General features: G+C 39.5%; 1 protein-coding gene across 1 annotated transcript in view; it reads left to right on the forward strand.

The window, feature by feature from the left end:
• The window catches only part of LOC137274338 (guanylate cyclase soluble subunit alpha-2-like), a 99,693-nt gene extending 81,530 nt beyond the window's left edge, over nucleotides 1–18,163 (forward strand). The window contains exons 7-10 of the mRNA XM_067807485.1: nucleotides 1,637–1,803; nucleotides 7,811–7,954; nucleotides 11,035–11,189; nucleotides 12,944–18,163. Coding sequence (XP_067663586.1) covers nucleotides 1,637–1,803; nucleotides 7,811–7,954; nucleotides 11,035–11,189; nucleotides 12,944–13,142 — 665 coding nt within the window. The 3' untranslated portion in view covers nucleotides 13,143–18,163. The remainder of the gene's footprint in view (nucleotides 1–1,636; nucleotides 1,804–7,810; nucleotides 7,955–11,034; nucleotides 11,190–12,943) is intronic.
• The last annotated feature ends 409 nt before the right edge of the window (nucleotides 18,164–18,572 follow it).

Consider the following 18,572-nt stretch of genomic DNA (forward strand, 5'->3'; position numbering starts at 1 on the left):
GTACAGAAAATCCACTGAACAACTTCATGAGCAGCGATCTATGCAATCGATATCGTGACTTGTGTTACCCATGTCAGCGAGCCTCACCACCCTATTCCGTCTCTTACGACAAGCGTAGGTTGTCATAACTCTACTATATTTGTCATAAGCAGTTTACATTGACAACACTCAATATTCATTAGCCATATACATTGTACATTGGGATCTTGAGGTTTCAGACAAATGCACTGACCTCGGCAATATATGACGATGGCGGTTTTCAGATGTATTTCAGCGTAAGAAGCTGTGAGCATTGAAAAGGATATTACAACAGAGTACAGACCCAGTGTAATTGGTCTTGTAATTACTTCAAGGAGCAAGGCTGAAGGTGATAAGTTGCATATTCATGCGCTTAAACTGTTCATCTACCTGTTATGACGAGTACGTCACAAACTGACAAACAACTGGCGGCTCAGCTAATTAATGTAATTTCCTGGGATCAGGAAATATTACCTCTGGGTCGCTGGTAGTGAGGAAGATAAATGCAACATCTTTTGAAGTTTATGCGGAACTTCAAAAGAGAAAGGACATGTGGGGTATTTGGTGCACTTCGACCGTCCAGTCCACCTGTCTCGTGTCTTAGCTCGCAATTTACATGGGTAAAATCTGTGGAGTCAATTTCCCTCACCGGAATAGTGCTAATGGCGACGTTAAACCTCACTCACCCATTATTTCTAGTCATTTCAGCACTCATTGCCAGAAAGGGGGTCTAACGTCAAGAAACCCCATATTATTGTTACGGAAACAGCAATGGTCAATTTACAGAGGAAAGCCTTCTGTTCAGGATAACTCTCTGTGAGTGCGTTTGTTTCACCTTTTCCTCTTAAATCACAAAGCGATGAAACTTAATTGTCTGGATGTACCACCAAATGACATCTGCCAAGTCTGTTTAACTGAAACCTTCGGGCGATGGTCTTCACGCATAATAATACGACAGACACAAATCAAACAATATAGCCTTCGAGAAGGCATACATACACGAAAATGGCGCGTTAAGTCTCCCTGACGTGTCACCAAGTGGGCATCTGCCAGATTTTCCCTGTCGGAAAGTGAACACCAATTCTGCGTTCAAGGTGAATTGGTAAAGCCAAGGACAACCGATCCGCAATTTAATCAGCAGTATGCCACCAAGTGCATGTATCACCCAACATTGCGGACACATCAGATATTGATCAACACTGCCGAAATTAATTTCACAGTATTTATCGTCATTACATTTCCCTACCATTTCATCAGATCCCTATTTTGTTGCCGCTAGTTGGTATTTGGTTTGCCAAAATGCAATAGGTTTCTCCACAGATATCATGTTTTTACAGTATTTTCGTTTTTTGACGATTGCCTCTCTCTGAAGGAATATGAAAATCACTTCGATGAGTTTCAAAGCTTAAGGCTATACTTTTTAATTTCTCCACCAAGAGCGAGTATTAATCTATGACCTCAGGTAACAGCTGTTGAGAAGCATTCACCAAGTCCCTAGCTGCTTATTACGTGAGTCCGATAGCATTTCTACAAGTCTGGAAAAAACCCGGTAGGATGAAGTGATGAAAATAATGTGTTATTGACGATTTGGCCAATTCCGTAACGTGATCTCTTCCAGGTGAAAGTGTGGAACCGATGAAGATTGATGACGTGACGATGTTATTCAGCGATCTTGTTGGGTTCACCGCAATCTGTTCCACAGCCACGCCTATGCAGGTCGTCAACATGCTAAACTCCCTCTACACCCATTTCGACAACTACTGCGGTTTGCTCGACGTGTACAAGGTAATATTGTGACTATAAACGTGCAATTGAATGCATGGGTTAAAACCGTTTGTGGCTGAAAGAAAGGCTTTCAAGACACTGGCATTAAGAACTGACGCAGTTTTACTGATTTGAAGGAATCGAACTTGCGTGATATCAGCAATGAGAGCACTAACCTGTTGGCCACCAACACATGTGTATCAATGTGACGGATCTCGATGCATATAGTATAATGTGTACAATTTGCTGCAATGGGACACATGTATTGTAACATGTTAAACATGTGGATAGGATAGGAAACTAACACACCTAGTTAAAAGAAATCCTACTAATGCAGACACCTGTCCCGTTTCAACAACCCTTTCAATAATCATAGGCAGTGTGCTCCCAAGGACTGAGAAAGGCAGGGGGCATGTGTGAAAAATTGACCATTACAATTTTGACATTTACTATTAACAAGGACTGTGGCCCATTCCGAATTCATAAAACGGCTAATAATCCTGAAAATGGCCATTGTCAAAGTTCTCTTTCCCAATCCCTGTGCTCCTGTTCGAAATCTGACGTCTACACCCTTCACGTTATCACGTCAATATTATGGCTGCGTCTGATGTTTTAGTGTTTCGAAAACCTGCACACGATAAGAAGTGTATTGTACGATTTCGACTCTGTCAGAAACACGTGTTAATGATATGCAATGATGAGAGCATTATGCCTCACTGATGACACAACTACATACAGTCAGGTGAAGTTTTCAGAATGGGTACAAGTAAAATCGGAAATTGCATCTGACATTAGTTTGTTAACTGATGATACATTTATCCACACTATCTACCCTAATATTCTTTTCACCGTTAAGTATCACTTAACCGTGTATATTTTGCACAATAGTGTTGTGATTCTACAACTACTTCCAGTCGATGTTAAGGTGTCATGGTTTCATTGTCAAGGGAGATGAGGAGTACTTTGTTTTTGTTGATGTAGATGAGCTGAACTTTTTGTCTCACACACACAGGTGGTAAGTTCCAATTTTAATCAACAAACAGCTTTCTTTGGACATGTATGGTTGAAGGTCACAGTATTTTTACCACACAGAGCATGCGTAGTTTCGTTCAGCTGAACAGGGTTTCTGTTATTTTTATTAAAAAAAGTATCATGTGGTAGCTTCCCATAAGAGTTTCACAATTGCTTTGTTAGAACATCCCCTCTGCCATTATCCACTAAACTACAACACGAACCAGTTATACGTTTCTATTAAATTATGCACGAGTATGGCATAGGTTTCTTGTAACGCTCTCCACACTGCACAAGTTCCGTTGTTCAAGACAAAACTGCTGCTAAAACTAGCAACCATGAACACACGACGGGACGTAATTACCCGTAGAACATGCCTTGCAAGTGATCAGGGACTACCGGCCGCGTTGCTGGACACAAAGGTGGAGCTTTACCTAAAATACGATACTGTAATGATCTGCTGGACGGCACGTTAATAGGTAACGTTAAATTTCTGGAGAATGGTGGCAAAGTAGACGTCACAAATGGCCGGGACAAAGACCAGCCTTATGATGGGTCATCAACTACCAAGGAAGGCGGAAAATCTTTTCGCATGTCACGTAGTCCAACTTTACAAGTCACGACTTCGGGATAGTGAATCTGAGTGTCCTGATAGTGCTTTTCTCCCATTTGTTGGCATTGTTCAGCGACTTGCGACACAGTACTCCCGAATATGGAGCTGCGTTTTCTTTGATCTATTTAAAGGATAAACACTTTGCGATCTTCATTAAGCATATAAACTGATTCAGTTATTGTCATTTACTTCAAAGAATTCGTTTTTATGGACGTATGTGTTGGTGATATCTGATTACAATACAAAATATCTTTTGATTCGAAACTGAGTCAAGGAGTGTGTGAGTTTAGTTTTACGCTGCTTTTAGCAATATCACAGCGGGAAAAACCAAATATGAACTTCAGACAATAAACCTATGTGGGGAATAGAATCCGGGTCTTCGGCGTTCTCAGCGAACGCTTTAGCCTTCAGCCTACCCCATCGCCCCTGAGGATATGGGCAGCGATTATATGTGCATTGTTTAGACTTGCACATGATAGTGACGGTAGCCTCAACATAGTGTGTATATAGAGGTAGTGTGTATATAGAGGTAGTGTGTATATAGAGGTAGTGTGTATAGACAGCGGTGTGTACAGTCATACTGGCCGTCCTGTTTAGAAAAAATACTGAAGTAAACACATGGATTACCTCCGTATCTTGACATTTCAGTTGCACTGACTGTATTTCTCTAGAAATTACAAACTGATTTCTAGTGGTATATTAGCTCTCGACTGCGACGGATATGACAGGTTAATGCTCTCTGTAACATTTCATTATCCGAGATGTCGCAAATATCACATCAAATGATTGAAAAAGGAAACATTGTATGCGTTTGTAATGAAAAATAAAATAAAAATAAAACAAATAACACCTTTCATGATTAAGTTCAAACAATACATATTTACGAATTTCACACTTTGAACATTTCATAAAAAATAATATTCCGAATACAAATCGCTTTCACTTTTTGTCGAGCCTGTTCAGAGATCTGTCAGTGTGCAAATAAGGATATATATATATGTTCATAGCCAGATGATTCTTTGGGCGTCAGAGTTGCTGCCTGCTGACGTTTTACGCCAAATCTGGCGCTGTGGAGCTACTGGTTATGGTTGCATCGTAAGAATAGATACTGACTTGAGTATGCCCGCCCTTCTTACGCCTTGTCTTCAGTACTGGTTTACTTTCCATTATTTCTTCAGTGTTCTGTAAATAACACGTTCCTGTTTTGTCTGTGACTAACTGTGCATTCTCTCCGCGAAGGTGATTCACAGATAATCAGATTGCGTGAAAGGCTGATGAAGACTCTGAACAACTGTGGCTCTCATTCTATTTTGTCTCATTCTCTAAGTGATATAACCCAGTGGGTAAAACGTTTGCTAGTTACGCCGAAAACCTGGGTTTGAACCCAACATGGATACGAAGTGTCAAGTCCATTTCTGGTGCACCCCGTCTTGATATTGGCGGCATAGTGTTAATATAGTGGCGTTCTCCCGACCTCAATCACTGAGCTACTGATATCAATCTTGTTAAGCCAAATCGTTTACAGGATCTCTAAGTAACTGAAATAACCCATATCCACCCTCATCTACTCCACTTTCTCTCCCTTAATCCCCCATAAAACGAAAACATAAAATGAGGGCAACAAAAACCAGAGCATTCACAAGGTGATATTGTAATATGCATTTAGCAAATTGTAACTGGTCTTCCTATAAACATGTCCAACACTATTTATCATCCAAAACTGTGTTCCACGGGAGATATTAGCTTGTGTAAGATCAGACGATATCTCCTAGGAGATATCACTTTGACAATAGATTTTGCACAATGCCCTGACAATGCTATGACGCCATCAGCAAATCTAATGGCAGTGCTGTGTTCAGAGATGTACATTTTTCATTGAAAACGTGCATGGACTCAGTGGTGGCACCTTCTGAGTGGCACTGAAACAAATTGAAGTTAACAACTATGAACTTTCCTAAAGGCAAATAACTTTTGTCATCATTTACCTTGACAGTATAGAGTAGGTGGGTGTAATGTTTCATTGTAAATCCAAGGCGGACTGGACATGAGAAGAATTACTTCACTTGCCAAACCGTGAAGAACCGGGATGTCATTGGTCTTGAGCAGCCCATGCCACTAACGGTTGCTGGTGGTCAGGTTCGCTGACTTAATTGTCATGTCATCGTGTCCCAGTTGCGTAGATCGATGCTCATGCAGTTGATAACTGCTCGATCGGACTCGATTATTTACAGACCTCGTCATATAGCTGGAATAATGAGGCTTTAATTAAATAACAACCAACCTTTCAAGCAATACATCACGTGTCCGGTGGTGTACTGGTGACTTGTGGCAGTTTGGGAGTTTTGAAACAAAGCAAGTTCGACTTTGTCTCTATTTGATGTGTGTGCTCTTTTCCGGATGAGAACTTCAAAAACGTTTATTATTTCTTCACCAAACGTGGCGCCTAGATAGATCTGTTGGTGTACTAGCTGGTGAATTTTTGAATAAAATATTAATTCAACAAGTTCGACTTTGACTGAATATGGTGGTGTGGTGGCGTTCCTTTCCCGAGAAGAACTGAAAAACCATTCAATAGTCCTTCACGACACTTGGCACATAGGTTGGACTGGCTGTGTACCGGTGCCTTTCGGTAGTATTGAATTTCTGAAGAGACTCTTTCTTTCATGGCAACAAGTTCGACTGTGACTGAATTTGGTGGGTGTGCTCTTTTTCTTAGCAGAATTTAAAACCGTTCACTATTTCTTCACCAAACGTGGCACACGGATAAGTCTGGTGATGTACTGGTGCCTTTCGGTAATTTTGAATTTTTCGTGTTTCCATGGCAACAGGTTCGACTTCGGCTTAAATTCGCTGTACTGTTCGTTTTCTCTGCAGAAGTTTAAAATTTTGTACGATTTCTTCTCAAACATCTGGTTCTGTATAAGCAATGTTTTGTATTTCCATGCCAACAAGTTTGGCTTATGCTGAAGTTGGTAGAAGTGTTCCTTTCTGGAGCAGAACTGAAAAATCTTCTCTCCGTCCACGTTGCCATAAGCACACCAAAACATTTGACATCGTAACGAGTATACATTCTCATGAAAGGTATTTGCCATTGTGGGAGATATTGATGACCTTGTCTTCTTGTTCGTATTTTGTGAAAGCAATGTTCAAGAAATACCCCGGAGGGGCAAATGCTTTACCCATAATATCCCGGACGAGAGAACGCTTTAACCACTGTGCTACCCTATTGCCCACTTACCAACTAAATGTCCAACTGAATTGTTAATTTGCAATTTAGACATTAAATTGGATGTTGATTTCGAATTGATACTCGTATCTTGAATCCCGGAGTACTGCTCTCCAGTAATCCTATTTTCGTTAATGAGGAAAAGAAAAATATCCTTTTAGGAGAAGTGTCTGTCCGTTCCTGAAAATCATCAGCAATTTGACGATATACTGGGTCAAATCTCAATCAACATCTCTTTGATTGCCTTCTCAGTTGGTGCAATGTGGAACTGCACCTACCATCCCTGAAACAAATCGTCTCGTTTGGCTGATAATGGATTTGATGTGGAAACAAATTGTTCGATAAGCCCCAATTTCTGGTTTTATGTTCTGCAAGTGCTGCAGATCGTAGTGAGATGCAACTGTTACCATCTCATGTATCCAGGTCAGTCTCTTTAAACTGAAGATGAGGATAGAGAAATTACAAGAGATTAACATGTAATGGAAAAAAAATGAAGTAGAATGGTATCATTTCAGCAGCAGTTTTTATTTTTACGTAAAGTAATAACATTAATATTTTCCGTAAATTGAATTTTGTGTAGTGTTTGTGAGTGATGGTGCTCTCCTCTGTCAGGCAAGGGAATGGTGTTTGTTGGGCTAATTGTTGTTGGTGATGAAAAAGGAACAGTACCCTCTTTCCCTTTCAACGACCACTTGATATCATGACTGCTTTTCAGTGATCTTTAAACATTGTTTCTTTGTATGGTCGGTTGTGGTTGTTCCCTTGCGTTTGCCTCGGCGTTTGCGTTTACGTTGAAGCTGATGACGTTTAATAATTGTTTTGATTTGGATGAAGAAGAGACACGCGTTGAGTCTAGTGTGTGTAGTGTCGAGACGAAATTTTGATTTCTTTGATATGTTACTTCAGCAACCCATGCTTTTCGTAAGAGTCGACTAACGGGATCTGTGGTCACGCTCCCTAACTTGCTTACCACATGTGATCGTGTCCCAGTTGCGTTGATCAACACTCATGCTGTTGCGTGATCACTAGCTATAGAATGTCTGGTCCAGACCGCATCCATATAGCTGGAATATTGCTGAGTGTGGCGTTAAACAATAAACGAACCAATCAAGCAACTTCATAATTAAATGACAAAATTGAAAATGCAGTCGTTTATCACTCTGTCTTTGTTACAACAGATTGAGACAATCGGAGACGCCTACTGCGTGGCAGGGGGACTGCACCGGGCCAGCAAGCACCACGCCCTGCAGATCGCTTGGATGGCGATAAAGATGATGAAGGCAGCTGCGTCCGAGAAAGCGCATGATGGTGGGGCTATCAAGGTAGGAATGTTCAGAACGAGGCTCAGTGAGTGAGGAATGTTTTAGACGATTTCCACACTCATAGCGTGTTTGGGTTGATAAACTCATTTAGGTGAAACTTGCTAACACGTACCAGGTTTTTTTAAGCTACTAACACTGGGGCCGGATTCAAACCCAGGATGATGATGATGATGATGATGATGATGATGATGATGATGACGTGTGCGGCTTCAACATTTAACATAAATGGTGTCAACGGTAAACAATGTATGTCTACATTCGCGAAGGACGCAGTTGTCTGGAGTGTATGGACTTGCTTACGAACAATGAACACACATCCGTTAGAGGCAGTCGGGATGGGTCTTTATTTGCTACGATCAAAGTTATACATCCACAGAAACTAAGCGTTAGTCTATTATATCGGAGTCATTCTCCAAGAGTCGCATCCTGCTTTTTTGAGCGACAGCGACAGTTAACTCTAGAAAACTGTTTTCGACCAGAAAACACCACAGAAGAATTCGTCTCTAAGCTATTTTAAGAACCGCATTTTATAAAGATACTGTGCCAAATAAACAAATTATCCAATGTCATTGCTGTTTCATCTAGCGTCGCAAAATATCTGCTGATAAGAAAACATTCACCAGCAATCAGCCCCAGCAGCCATGGAGCCCGCCTTCATATTTTACAACTTACCCCTCTGATATATCTCAAGGAGCGTGTTAATTTGAAAAACCGCCAGTTCCATTATTTGATATTTGAAGGACCGGGAGACGTTTCAGCTCTGTAATTCTGTAGTAAGCAAAAATATATAGGAATGTCCAACACGCTTAACTTAGCTTAATGGTTCCCAATTATAAACACAGATATCGGATTTTTTATCCCTCATTTATTATAAGCCGTATCATATGAATACGAGCATCAGCTGCAAAGATGACGGTATCTTCTCCATTCTCTGCATGTGTTGTGCCAATACTGTAACGTCACGTCTGTAATCTCCCCATGCAGTCAGCTCCCACAGTGTATAACACACCGGTTTTTGTCAAAGGTTGTGCTTAAAGCTATAATGGAATCCCTACGCAAGGTTTAATGTAGTTAGTGCTTTTCGAAGTGCTTATATCTGCAAATACTTCCTTCAGATCGGAAACATCTCTGCCAACATATCTGGATTTAGCATTACCCCTTCCTCCCATGAACCTAATATATCTAAACAAAACACAAGAGCGCTAGCTATTCTTTTAACTCGTTTTGAAGTTACACAATCTATTTCAACTCGTTAACTGGCTTTCCTTCGCTACCGATCCCAGTCAAGGTTTTTTCTTCCACCGGCTGTTCGGCGTTTTTCAACGTAGATAGTGTTCAGCCCTTCTCTATCCACACTCGCTCTGCATACTACCAAGCGTGGATATCTTCTTCTGTCAGGTCGACTATAGCCAAGTTTAGGTTCTCAACAAAGTGCTTTTGAATTTTGGCGTGACACCAATTTCAGGGCACCTGCTACTTTTTCAATCCTATAAAGTATTTTCAGGGTTAGTTTGTTTTCATGGTAGTGTCTGTTGCAAGTTTTATGCCGACGGGATTATTTCTGGAGCAGTTCACTCACCACTTACTGTGTGTTTTTCTCAGAGAGTGTCACCATAAAAAGTGTTACAGAAGTATATGGAAGACGATAAACTTGAATCGTTGGCAGGAGGTACGGCTAATTCGGTAGCAGCTCTGTCTTCTGTGGGTTTTCTGACGTCGGGAATTGTCTGAGTATGTTACACGGATTGTTTTGTTCCTGTCCGTACCTTGTGAAATTGGGTAAAATTGTATCTATAGCCAATGCCTGCAGAGCCGAATAAACATGAAATTTGTTCCCCACGGCGTGTGTTGGTGCTCCTGCTATTGACCATTGGGAAAAATGTAGAGATTCAGAAATTTCAGGTCTTAATACTGTAATGATATACTGTGTTTTCTTCTGTTGCTAAATACAGCTATTAGAATACTCAATCTATACGACGGTGGGTGTAAAGCAATAGTTTGTGTCCTATAATCCAGTGACTGATATTGTGAGCAACGATTTGTGCTTGTTATACTAATGCAATAAACCAAGTACCTGAGTCTATCCAGTTCGATCCTCTTGGTACACCTTGTTAAGCCTATCATAGATTACTGGGTAACTGTCCTAAAGCTCCCCATGGGCTGCACGTGATGATACAAAAGTTACAAGGTAGCTCATTCGTCAATCATTATATTTATTTGGATTTTTCTTTAGATTAAAAATAGTCCTCAACAATCCCTGCTTGTCGTAAGAGGCGACTGGCGGGATCTGATGGTAAGGCTTGCTGACTTGGTTCACACATATCATCCTATCCCATTTGGGTAGATCGACGCTCATGTTGTTGGTCACTGGACTGTCCGGCAGTGACATGATTGTTTACGGACATGTTGATATTAGAGTCGAGGATATTCAGTAAACATGTCTGCAGTTACAGCATCACCAATCTTTAGACGAACCCACATTTCTGTCAATGTCAGAATTAGTTATGACTGTATATCTACGTACGGAGATGAATATTTGCACAGCTGATGGATTCATAAGTCAACTATCAATCTGCTGTTAAAGGTTAACATTATTTGCAAATACACGTGAAATCAACTAAACCGATATGTGATATGTTCAGCTATTCACGCGTAACTTTCATAGAATCGTTACTCAGTGAATCATAGAATGAAGTGTGTCTTTTGGCATTAAAGCTGCGTTACAGCAATTTGCAATGGCAGTATGGGACAATATTTTCATGAAACTGATATACATGTATCTGATTGCTACGGCGGGTGTTTTAAGTCGTGTGCGTAAGTGTTATGACATTATGACAGTTGCGTTTGACCTATTCGGTGGGTTTCCTTTATACATATTCATTCTGAAATCATCAGGTAGGTGATCTGGAGACGGTTTCCCGACTTAATATATTCAAGCGACCGTGTATATAATATGTTTCATACTTACGCAGGTAAATTATCATATCAGTATAAAATTACGCATAATTCATGTATAGTTCATGTACATTTCATATATATTTCATGCATAATTCTAGTATGTTTCATGTTCCATATCACAGATGCGGATCGGCATCCATACAGGATCTGTGTTGGCTGGGGTTGTGGGCACCAAGATGCCAAGATATTGTCTGTTTGGAAACAACGTCACCATCACCAACAAGTTTGAATCCGGCAGCGTTGCCCTGAAGATTAACGTCAGCCCCATCAGTTACAAGTAAGGACATGATGTACATCCTTGCATCTTCACTTGCATCTATTGCTATAAAGAAATCCATAACATGTTTTCCTCTTCACGGTATAGTTGAGCTAAAATAAATGCTACACAAGTCCACTTTATCAACATATCCTATTTTCTATTTCCATGTCTTTTTTGCACAAATCACATGATTTATACAAGTATCTATAATAATATTGTCTTTCGTTTCCGGTTCTCGCTTAATGTCACATTTATAGCATTAGACTCAAGATGATAACTGATAAGGTTTTATACTCTTTCCTTTCCGGCTTCCACTTAATGTCGTGTTGTATGGCCCTAGACTAAAGATAATTACTGAAAAAGAAACATTGAAACGTTTACGATGGTAAGTCGGGAAAACAGGGTAGCTGCATCACCGATAACTGTCGAATTGAGCCGGTCCGTCTAAACAAGGGTTGTTGATGGCACACGTCGCTGCAGGTTATCGAATCAGCAATCAATTAAGTGAAAAGAAGTGATTAACTTGGTGAATACCAGTCATTCCTGAAAAATGTCCGGAACCAACGAGTAGGCCTAATAACTAGACGTATGCTGTATGACAATTCTACCGTGCCCTTTACAAGCGGACCGGCAAATCTAGCGAACAAAATCTGTTAACAACCACTTCCAATCGGAAGACATTCATCATATTATGTGTAATTATGATGATATTTATAGTTCATCCTGTTGTTGTCGTCTCCGCGTTATCGGCTCGTCCAATCGCAGCGCATGAGAAATAATCTTACTGAGTGCATCACGTCTTCAGATAAGATGGCTGACTGAGTAAAGCGAACACCTGTCATGTTTCTCGCCGTAGTTTCGTACCACCTCAAGCGATTGCATGCTTATTGCTAAATAATCGGAAGGATTTGACTGATATTGTTTATCTAATACTCCGAGGTTTCTCTGTATCTGTAAATAGAAGTTGATTTAGAGGTATCGTATTCCCCACTTAACTTGCCTATTTATATGTACACGAAGATATAAATATATATGATGTCAGATCGCAAGATATGTGGGGATGGATAAAGTTAACGGTATTCTATGAATGAAAACAGGCAGGCTAATACCTACATAAAACAAGTATGAGGGGATAATAATCACTTTGTATTGTTGACACAGAAAATAGTTTCTTAGACTAAATATCACTTATAAGACGAAGCAAGACATTCAGTGTAATAACATGGCAAATCGAATGTTACTGGGTCTGCACTGCGCAGACTCAGCGTAAGCGTTTATTTGCGAAAGCTCTATCTTGTCGCCTTGTACACACGGATTTATGCTGGTCAGTGATACCTACAGCGATGAGAGTGTTTAAGACCCTGGTAAGTGGTTGCTGTGGGTGTATTAGAGGAAATACAATAGTCACCATCAGCCTTAACAGGGATAGTGAGGAGTGATTGAGTGTTACGCTGTTGCATGTTGTTAAACGCCGTACTCAGTAGTTTCGCAGCCAGTCTGGACCAGATAATAATTATTCAGTGATTAGCATCATGTGCATTGATCTTCGCTGTAGAAATGATATGACATGCATCAATCAAGACAGCAGGACTGGCCACCCGATATCGTTAATCGCCTCTTTCGACAAGCATGGCTTTCTGAAGACGAATCCTTATCTTGTCAATTACGGTTACTGGGTCACGTTATAATTTCACGCACCTTTGATCGGTATTCAGTTATATCATGGTGCCTCAACATAATATGCTTATTAATTTCGTGTTTGTCCTTTTCAGTTTATTGCGGGATACCCCAGGGTTCAACTTCACACCGCGCACACGCGATGACCTTCCGCCCGGTTTTCCAGAAAACGTTGAAGGCGTGCCGGTATTTTTGGACAGCTACATACATCCGGGCGTTCCGGAGACGGAAATCGAGACAACTGACCACATCGCTCTAGCCCTTGAACATATCGACCTGTCGGCAGAGAGATGATCGTTATATACATTTTTATCAGGATTATTTAATTTTAATTATCAGAGCGAATTGTGATACATTTGCAGCAGACTTTATGCATCATTTTAGAGGTGTATAAGTCCGCTAGAGAGAAAATAGTTACCCCGTTCACTTCATCAGAACATATGTAAAGTCTGTCAAGCGAGTTTGGTAGTTTCAACTTTCTTTCAGGCAGGTTTTGACAGAGAGCCGACAAGTGTTAGGATAAATTGCTTAGCATTTGGCACTGAAGTCTGTGATATCGAATCCTTGCTGTTTAATTTTATTCGTCCCTATTTATTTCTTTGCATTTATACCATTGTTTTCTCTATATGTTTCTCCTGACCAAAGAATCCACAAAACCTGAGCTTAGATTAACACATGTTTTCACAAGCTGGTAATACAAAACCAACCAAAGTATGTTTCAAGAGCAAATACTACAAACCAAAATACATGGAAAAGCTAATTGGGCATACAATAATGATACGAACTCACAAAGACAACTGAATATTTCATACGCTGCAGTACTGTGTACGTGTTTAAAGTGTCTGTCAAATAGAACATGACTGCAGAGGAAGATTCATAGTGTCACTGCTCTATTGAACACGATATGATAACATATAAATCAATTGGTTGTTGGACTTTAATGAGAACGAGACCCAGGCTAATTGGTAATCTTAACAAGTTTATTTCAAATCATTTGAAGCCTGCTGATGCCTGTCAAATTAGTTTTATTTTATTGAGTGCATGTTGATTTAATTAGTTAATAAACTACTCAGAGACAGTGTCTCAATCACAGATATGACATTGATTACATCAGCCTGATCTGTATCTCCAACGAACACTGGGTATTCTCTGAAAAATTGTTGTGACATTATTTTCGGATTTTGTTAGACTTTGCCGGAAACGAAAACTAGAATACAAATCCTGCCTTTGGATATTAGATGTTTGATTTTCTGTTTCGACACTTGTCACACTACAGATATGAAAAAGATCAGCTTTTGAAGTTACTCGACTAGCGTTATTCATGTTATTATAACATGATTTGTTCCATAAACAAACATCTTCATCACCTCGATGTCATGGCAACTGTTCAAAGACTATTATCAAACTGGACATTACTCATTCAGATGTACAAATATTAACGACATGAGTCGGTAACACTGTAGTAAATAGTCACGAAGAGATTATTATGAACTGGTTTTGTTTACGTGTGTGAACAGAGAAATCGTAAAATACATTATAATTAGAGTTCATATGGTATATTGAAATGTGAACATAGGCTTAGAACGAGGTGTTCAATTAGTAACCAATGCAATACTTAGTGGTACATGCTTCGGTTTTGTGTCTTTCAGCGACATATGAACTGTTTTTTGTTGTGTTTTTAAAATCGATTTTTCGTTCGATGTAATTGGCTAGAAGGATAGTGACGCCATCGATTTAAATGCTCACCCTTATGCATCGTCAGACACTGGACCCTTGACTGAGGAATTCTTATGCCCCATTCGTCGGGATTCCTTTTGATGTTTTTATTTGTCAGATATCCCTTAAATTGAACGAAAATGAAATTTTTGCGAGGACGTGGACTTTTTCAGCAATTCCCGTTCAATCAATATAGAGTTTTCTGATCAAAGCAACAATTTTCGGATTCCCTTTTTACTAGATGACACAACGCCTCATTTTTCACAAACGTTTCATGTTAATGTCATTTGAGTGTTAGTTGTATTTGCCACAATAGCATGTAAGAGGGTTCCGGGTACACGATGCAGAGGGTATGCATTCAATTCCTGGAATCAACCTGTTTCAAGCAGTCTGTTGGTTCGGTTCTGGTAATGTTCATTTGTGTCTTTGTAACGAGCTACGTAGAACATTCGGTAAAAGTGGACTGTATTTGTTCATGTCACGGGGACAACGATGTTTCACTTTAAGTCGCTGTGATGAGTTGAGATCATGGACGCGCCAGGATATGCTTAACATGAGTTCGAATCCCTGATTCATATTGATTACGATCTCTGGTTTTATCAACTCCAAACCGTAACTTATGAGTTTTACCCAAATGCTAACACCCCTTCTGATGTTAAGCTACGGAGTCGTGAAAAATATGAAAGAATGTTAGAAAAATACACTGAATGAATACAATCTTTGCAAGATCTCAACAAATACTAGTAACTCTACATCGTGGCAGACACTCCTTTGTCTCTGTTGAAAAAAAAACACTATCTGGTTCGACATTTTTCTGTTAAGCATCAACTTGTTTTGTTTTCATCCATATATTGTGAAAAATATATATATTTATGTTCACTTTCTTTCCCAGATGGAACAGCATTCGGATTATACTTGTAACTGATATAACAATATGATTGTTTGTTTTAAAGTATCACCACTATGCCATTTTGTCACACTGTGAGATGTATCTCTATGAGATTTTCGGTGAACGATGCCCTCAAATTGTCATTAGTTATTCCACCATTATGAAGAACACCATACACTTTGTACTGATCTACATGACGTCATAGACATCTGTGCCTAGCATCTACGTCTCTACACTACTCCATCGCAAAAGTTGCAAGCTTCCTATAACTTTATATAGTCCGCAAAGATTTTATCAAGCCTACCCAAATCACTGATGTATCTCTCAACTCGATAATGCACTCATGTATATATGTATGACTTAGTCACTCCAAACCGATTTAATCACTACCAAATTCGTTACATATCGTAAACTAATACAGGTAAATACACGAATATTTATGTATCAATTTCTTAGTTGGTGTAACATGACACAGCACGTGAAATCCATGTGTCATGTGACATGCACTGGCACCACTGATATTGAAACATCTTCTTCTTGATGAGTACCGTATAGTTGGTGTTAGGAATATAAAGGTGTATCCAGTTCTCATAGGATTCATTTACTCGGAACTTGTGTTCGACTGGGGTATTGCAGAATTGTTCGAACTTCGTTTTACATCGTCCCAGATTTATCAGACCTGCCCCCGAGTGTCTGATTCGTCAGAATTTACAAGGGCTGTATTTTCACAGTAGGAAGATACTAAACATATCAGGACTGGCAGGGGTTTTCTGTAGTACGATACGGTAAAAGTATACGGGGGTGACTCTGATTTATAGTCCTTGGATATTTATAAACACACCATGAGTATTTTTTATGTCGTTTGATACTTCTAAATATACCAGGATCCACTGCGGTTTATAATCGTTAGATACTTCTAAATATACCGCGAACGACTGAAGTTAATAGTCGTTAGATACTTCTAAATATACCAGGTGTGACTGGATTTTGTAGTCGTTAGATACTTCTAAACATACCAGGTTTGACTGGGTTATTGTAGTCGTTAGATACTAGGATCAGTTTGATTTTTTTCCGAATGAAGGTACTGCCTCATGTACCAGGATCGACTGTGGTTTATAGTTGTTAGATACGTCAAAGTATACCACGATCCACTGGTGTTTATAGTCGATAGATACTTCTAAATACACCAAGATCGACAGGGGTTTATAGATATTAGATACTTCTAAATACACCAAGATCGACAGGGGTTTATAGTCGTTAGATACATTTAAATACACCAAGACCGACAGGGATTTATAGCCGTTAGATACTTCTAAATAAATCAAGATCGACGGGGGTTTATAGTCATTAGATATCAGGATCATTTTGGTGTTTCTCGTAGGAGGATACTGCCTTTATATGGCAATATCGGCTGTGGTTTATAATTGTTGGATTCTTCTAAGTTTACAGATACTTTAAGTCGCTATATACTTTTAAATATACCAATCTCGACAGTGGTTTATAGTCGTTAGATACTTTTGAATATACTAGGAACCCCTGTGGTTTTCTTAGTTAAATACTTCTAAATATTATCAATACCATGATCGACTGGGGTTTGTGGTAATTACATACTTCAAGGTAGTTTGGGTTTTCTGAAATACGATACTCCTAACTATACCAGGTTCGACTGAGGTTTATAGCCGTTACATACTTCTAAACATACCACTACCACTTGGAGTTTATTTAGTAAGATACTGCTCAATATACCAGGTTCGACTGTGGTGTTCTGTCCAAGTACTTCTAAATATAGCAGGATAGGCTTGGTTGTAACGGAGCAAAATACCCCTAATTTGACCAGTCATCGCCAGAAGCTACATACTGTTCCTATGCAGATCAAACATTTCTTTGATATGTTCATGTCATAATAGCATACAATGCGCTTGCGGTGGTATTCCGTGTTTGATTTCCCCTAGATATTCCCCTACACGTTTGTACTGCCGAGGTGGTCGGCAATACATTATATTCATTGTTTGTATATTAATACACTCAGATCAGAGGTAGAGGTGACAGACCTGCCAATATTACACATGCAATGTTTGTACTGACAATATAGGTACATAAAGAAAACTGGTTGCAGAACCTCCCATGCTGTATAATGTTTGTTTGTCGTCAACGACCAGGTATTCTTGGAAACATCATTACCGCCTGAAACATAAGTGCTAATGTTATTTGTGTGTAATTACATCACATGACTATGTGTGTCACAAAATTAGCGTTACCAAAGCAATATCACATTATGGTAGACAACTGCATCAATATATATGCACTTTCACTGCGTAAGGGCCCTACACTTCAATATGTACCTGTACTTTAGTCTGTTGAAGAACTGCTACGTACGTCTCCAACGGATGTTTAGGATTTGTAATTAATACATTTGTATGACGATATTGACATGTCAGTGTAACACCTGTTCACTTATATTTCTACAAATGGGATATATTTACCATATTGTTCGATGCAGTCAAAATGTCCGCTTGTTTACGAGCGTCTAAATATAGATCTGGTCAACGCCGCTCCATGTCAACAGATGTTATGGTGTTTTGTTGTGTGATCACGCACCTGTTTTAGTGAGAATCTGCCATGTAAGTCGGGGCAACACATTTGCATATCATAAATGTACTGGCATCATATGCAGTATGCGAGTCGATGAAATAAATGCACTATTTACAAAGATTGTGTTGAGTTGTGTTGTGTTCCAAGATGCCGGTATTGTGTCGGTCCCAAGAGTACATCGCGATAACACATACCACAAAGACACCTGTCTGTGACTCGAATGTTGAGGCCAAATAAGACTATCAATGAATTGTCAATGATTTTGAGTTTGAGATCAGTGAGCGGTCTTTTTTCTCAAAATTTTGTACTGGTGTTACGCATCCTCAACTGATAAAAGGCACGTTTTTCTCAAAAGGATGTTTTAAATGACAAATCACGTTAGGGGTTCCGTCGTTGATAGTGTACAGATATTTCACAGGATTGTTGGTTTTCATAGTTGTCTTTTTATAGTGTTTTTCATGGTGGACACATTTTGCAAGTATGTCATAGTGGGCACTTTGCAGATATATCAGGGTCGACATTCTGAA

Source organism: Haliotis asinina, chromosome 2, assembly GCF_037392515.1.
Source record: "Haliotis asinina isolate JCU_RB_2024 chromosome 2, JCU_Hal_asi_v2, whole genome shotgun sequence".
NCBI lineage: Eukaryota > Metazoa > Mollusca > Gastropoda > Lepetellida > Haliotidae > Haliotis > Haliotis asinina.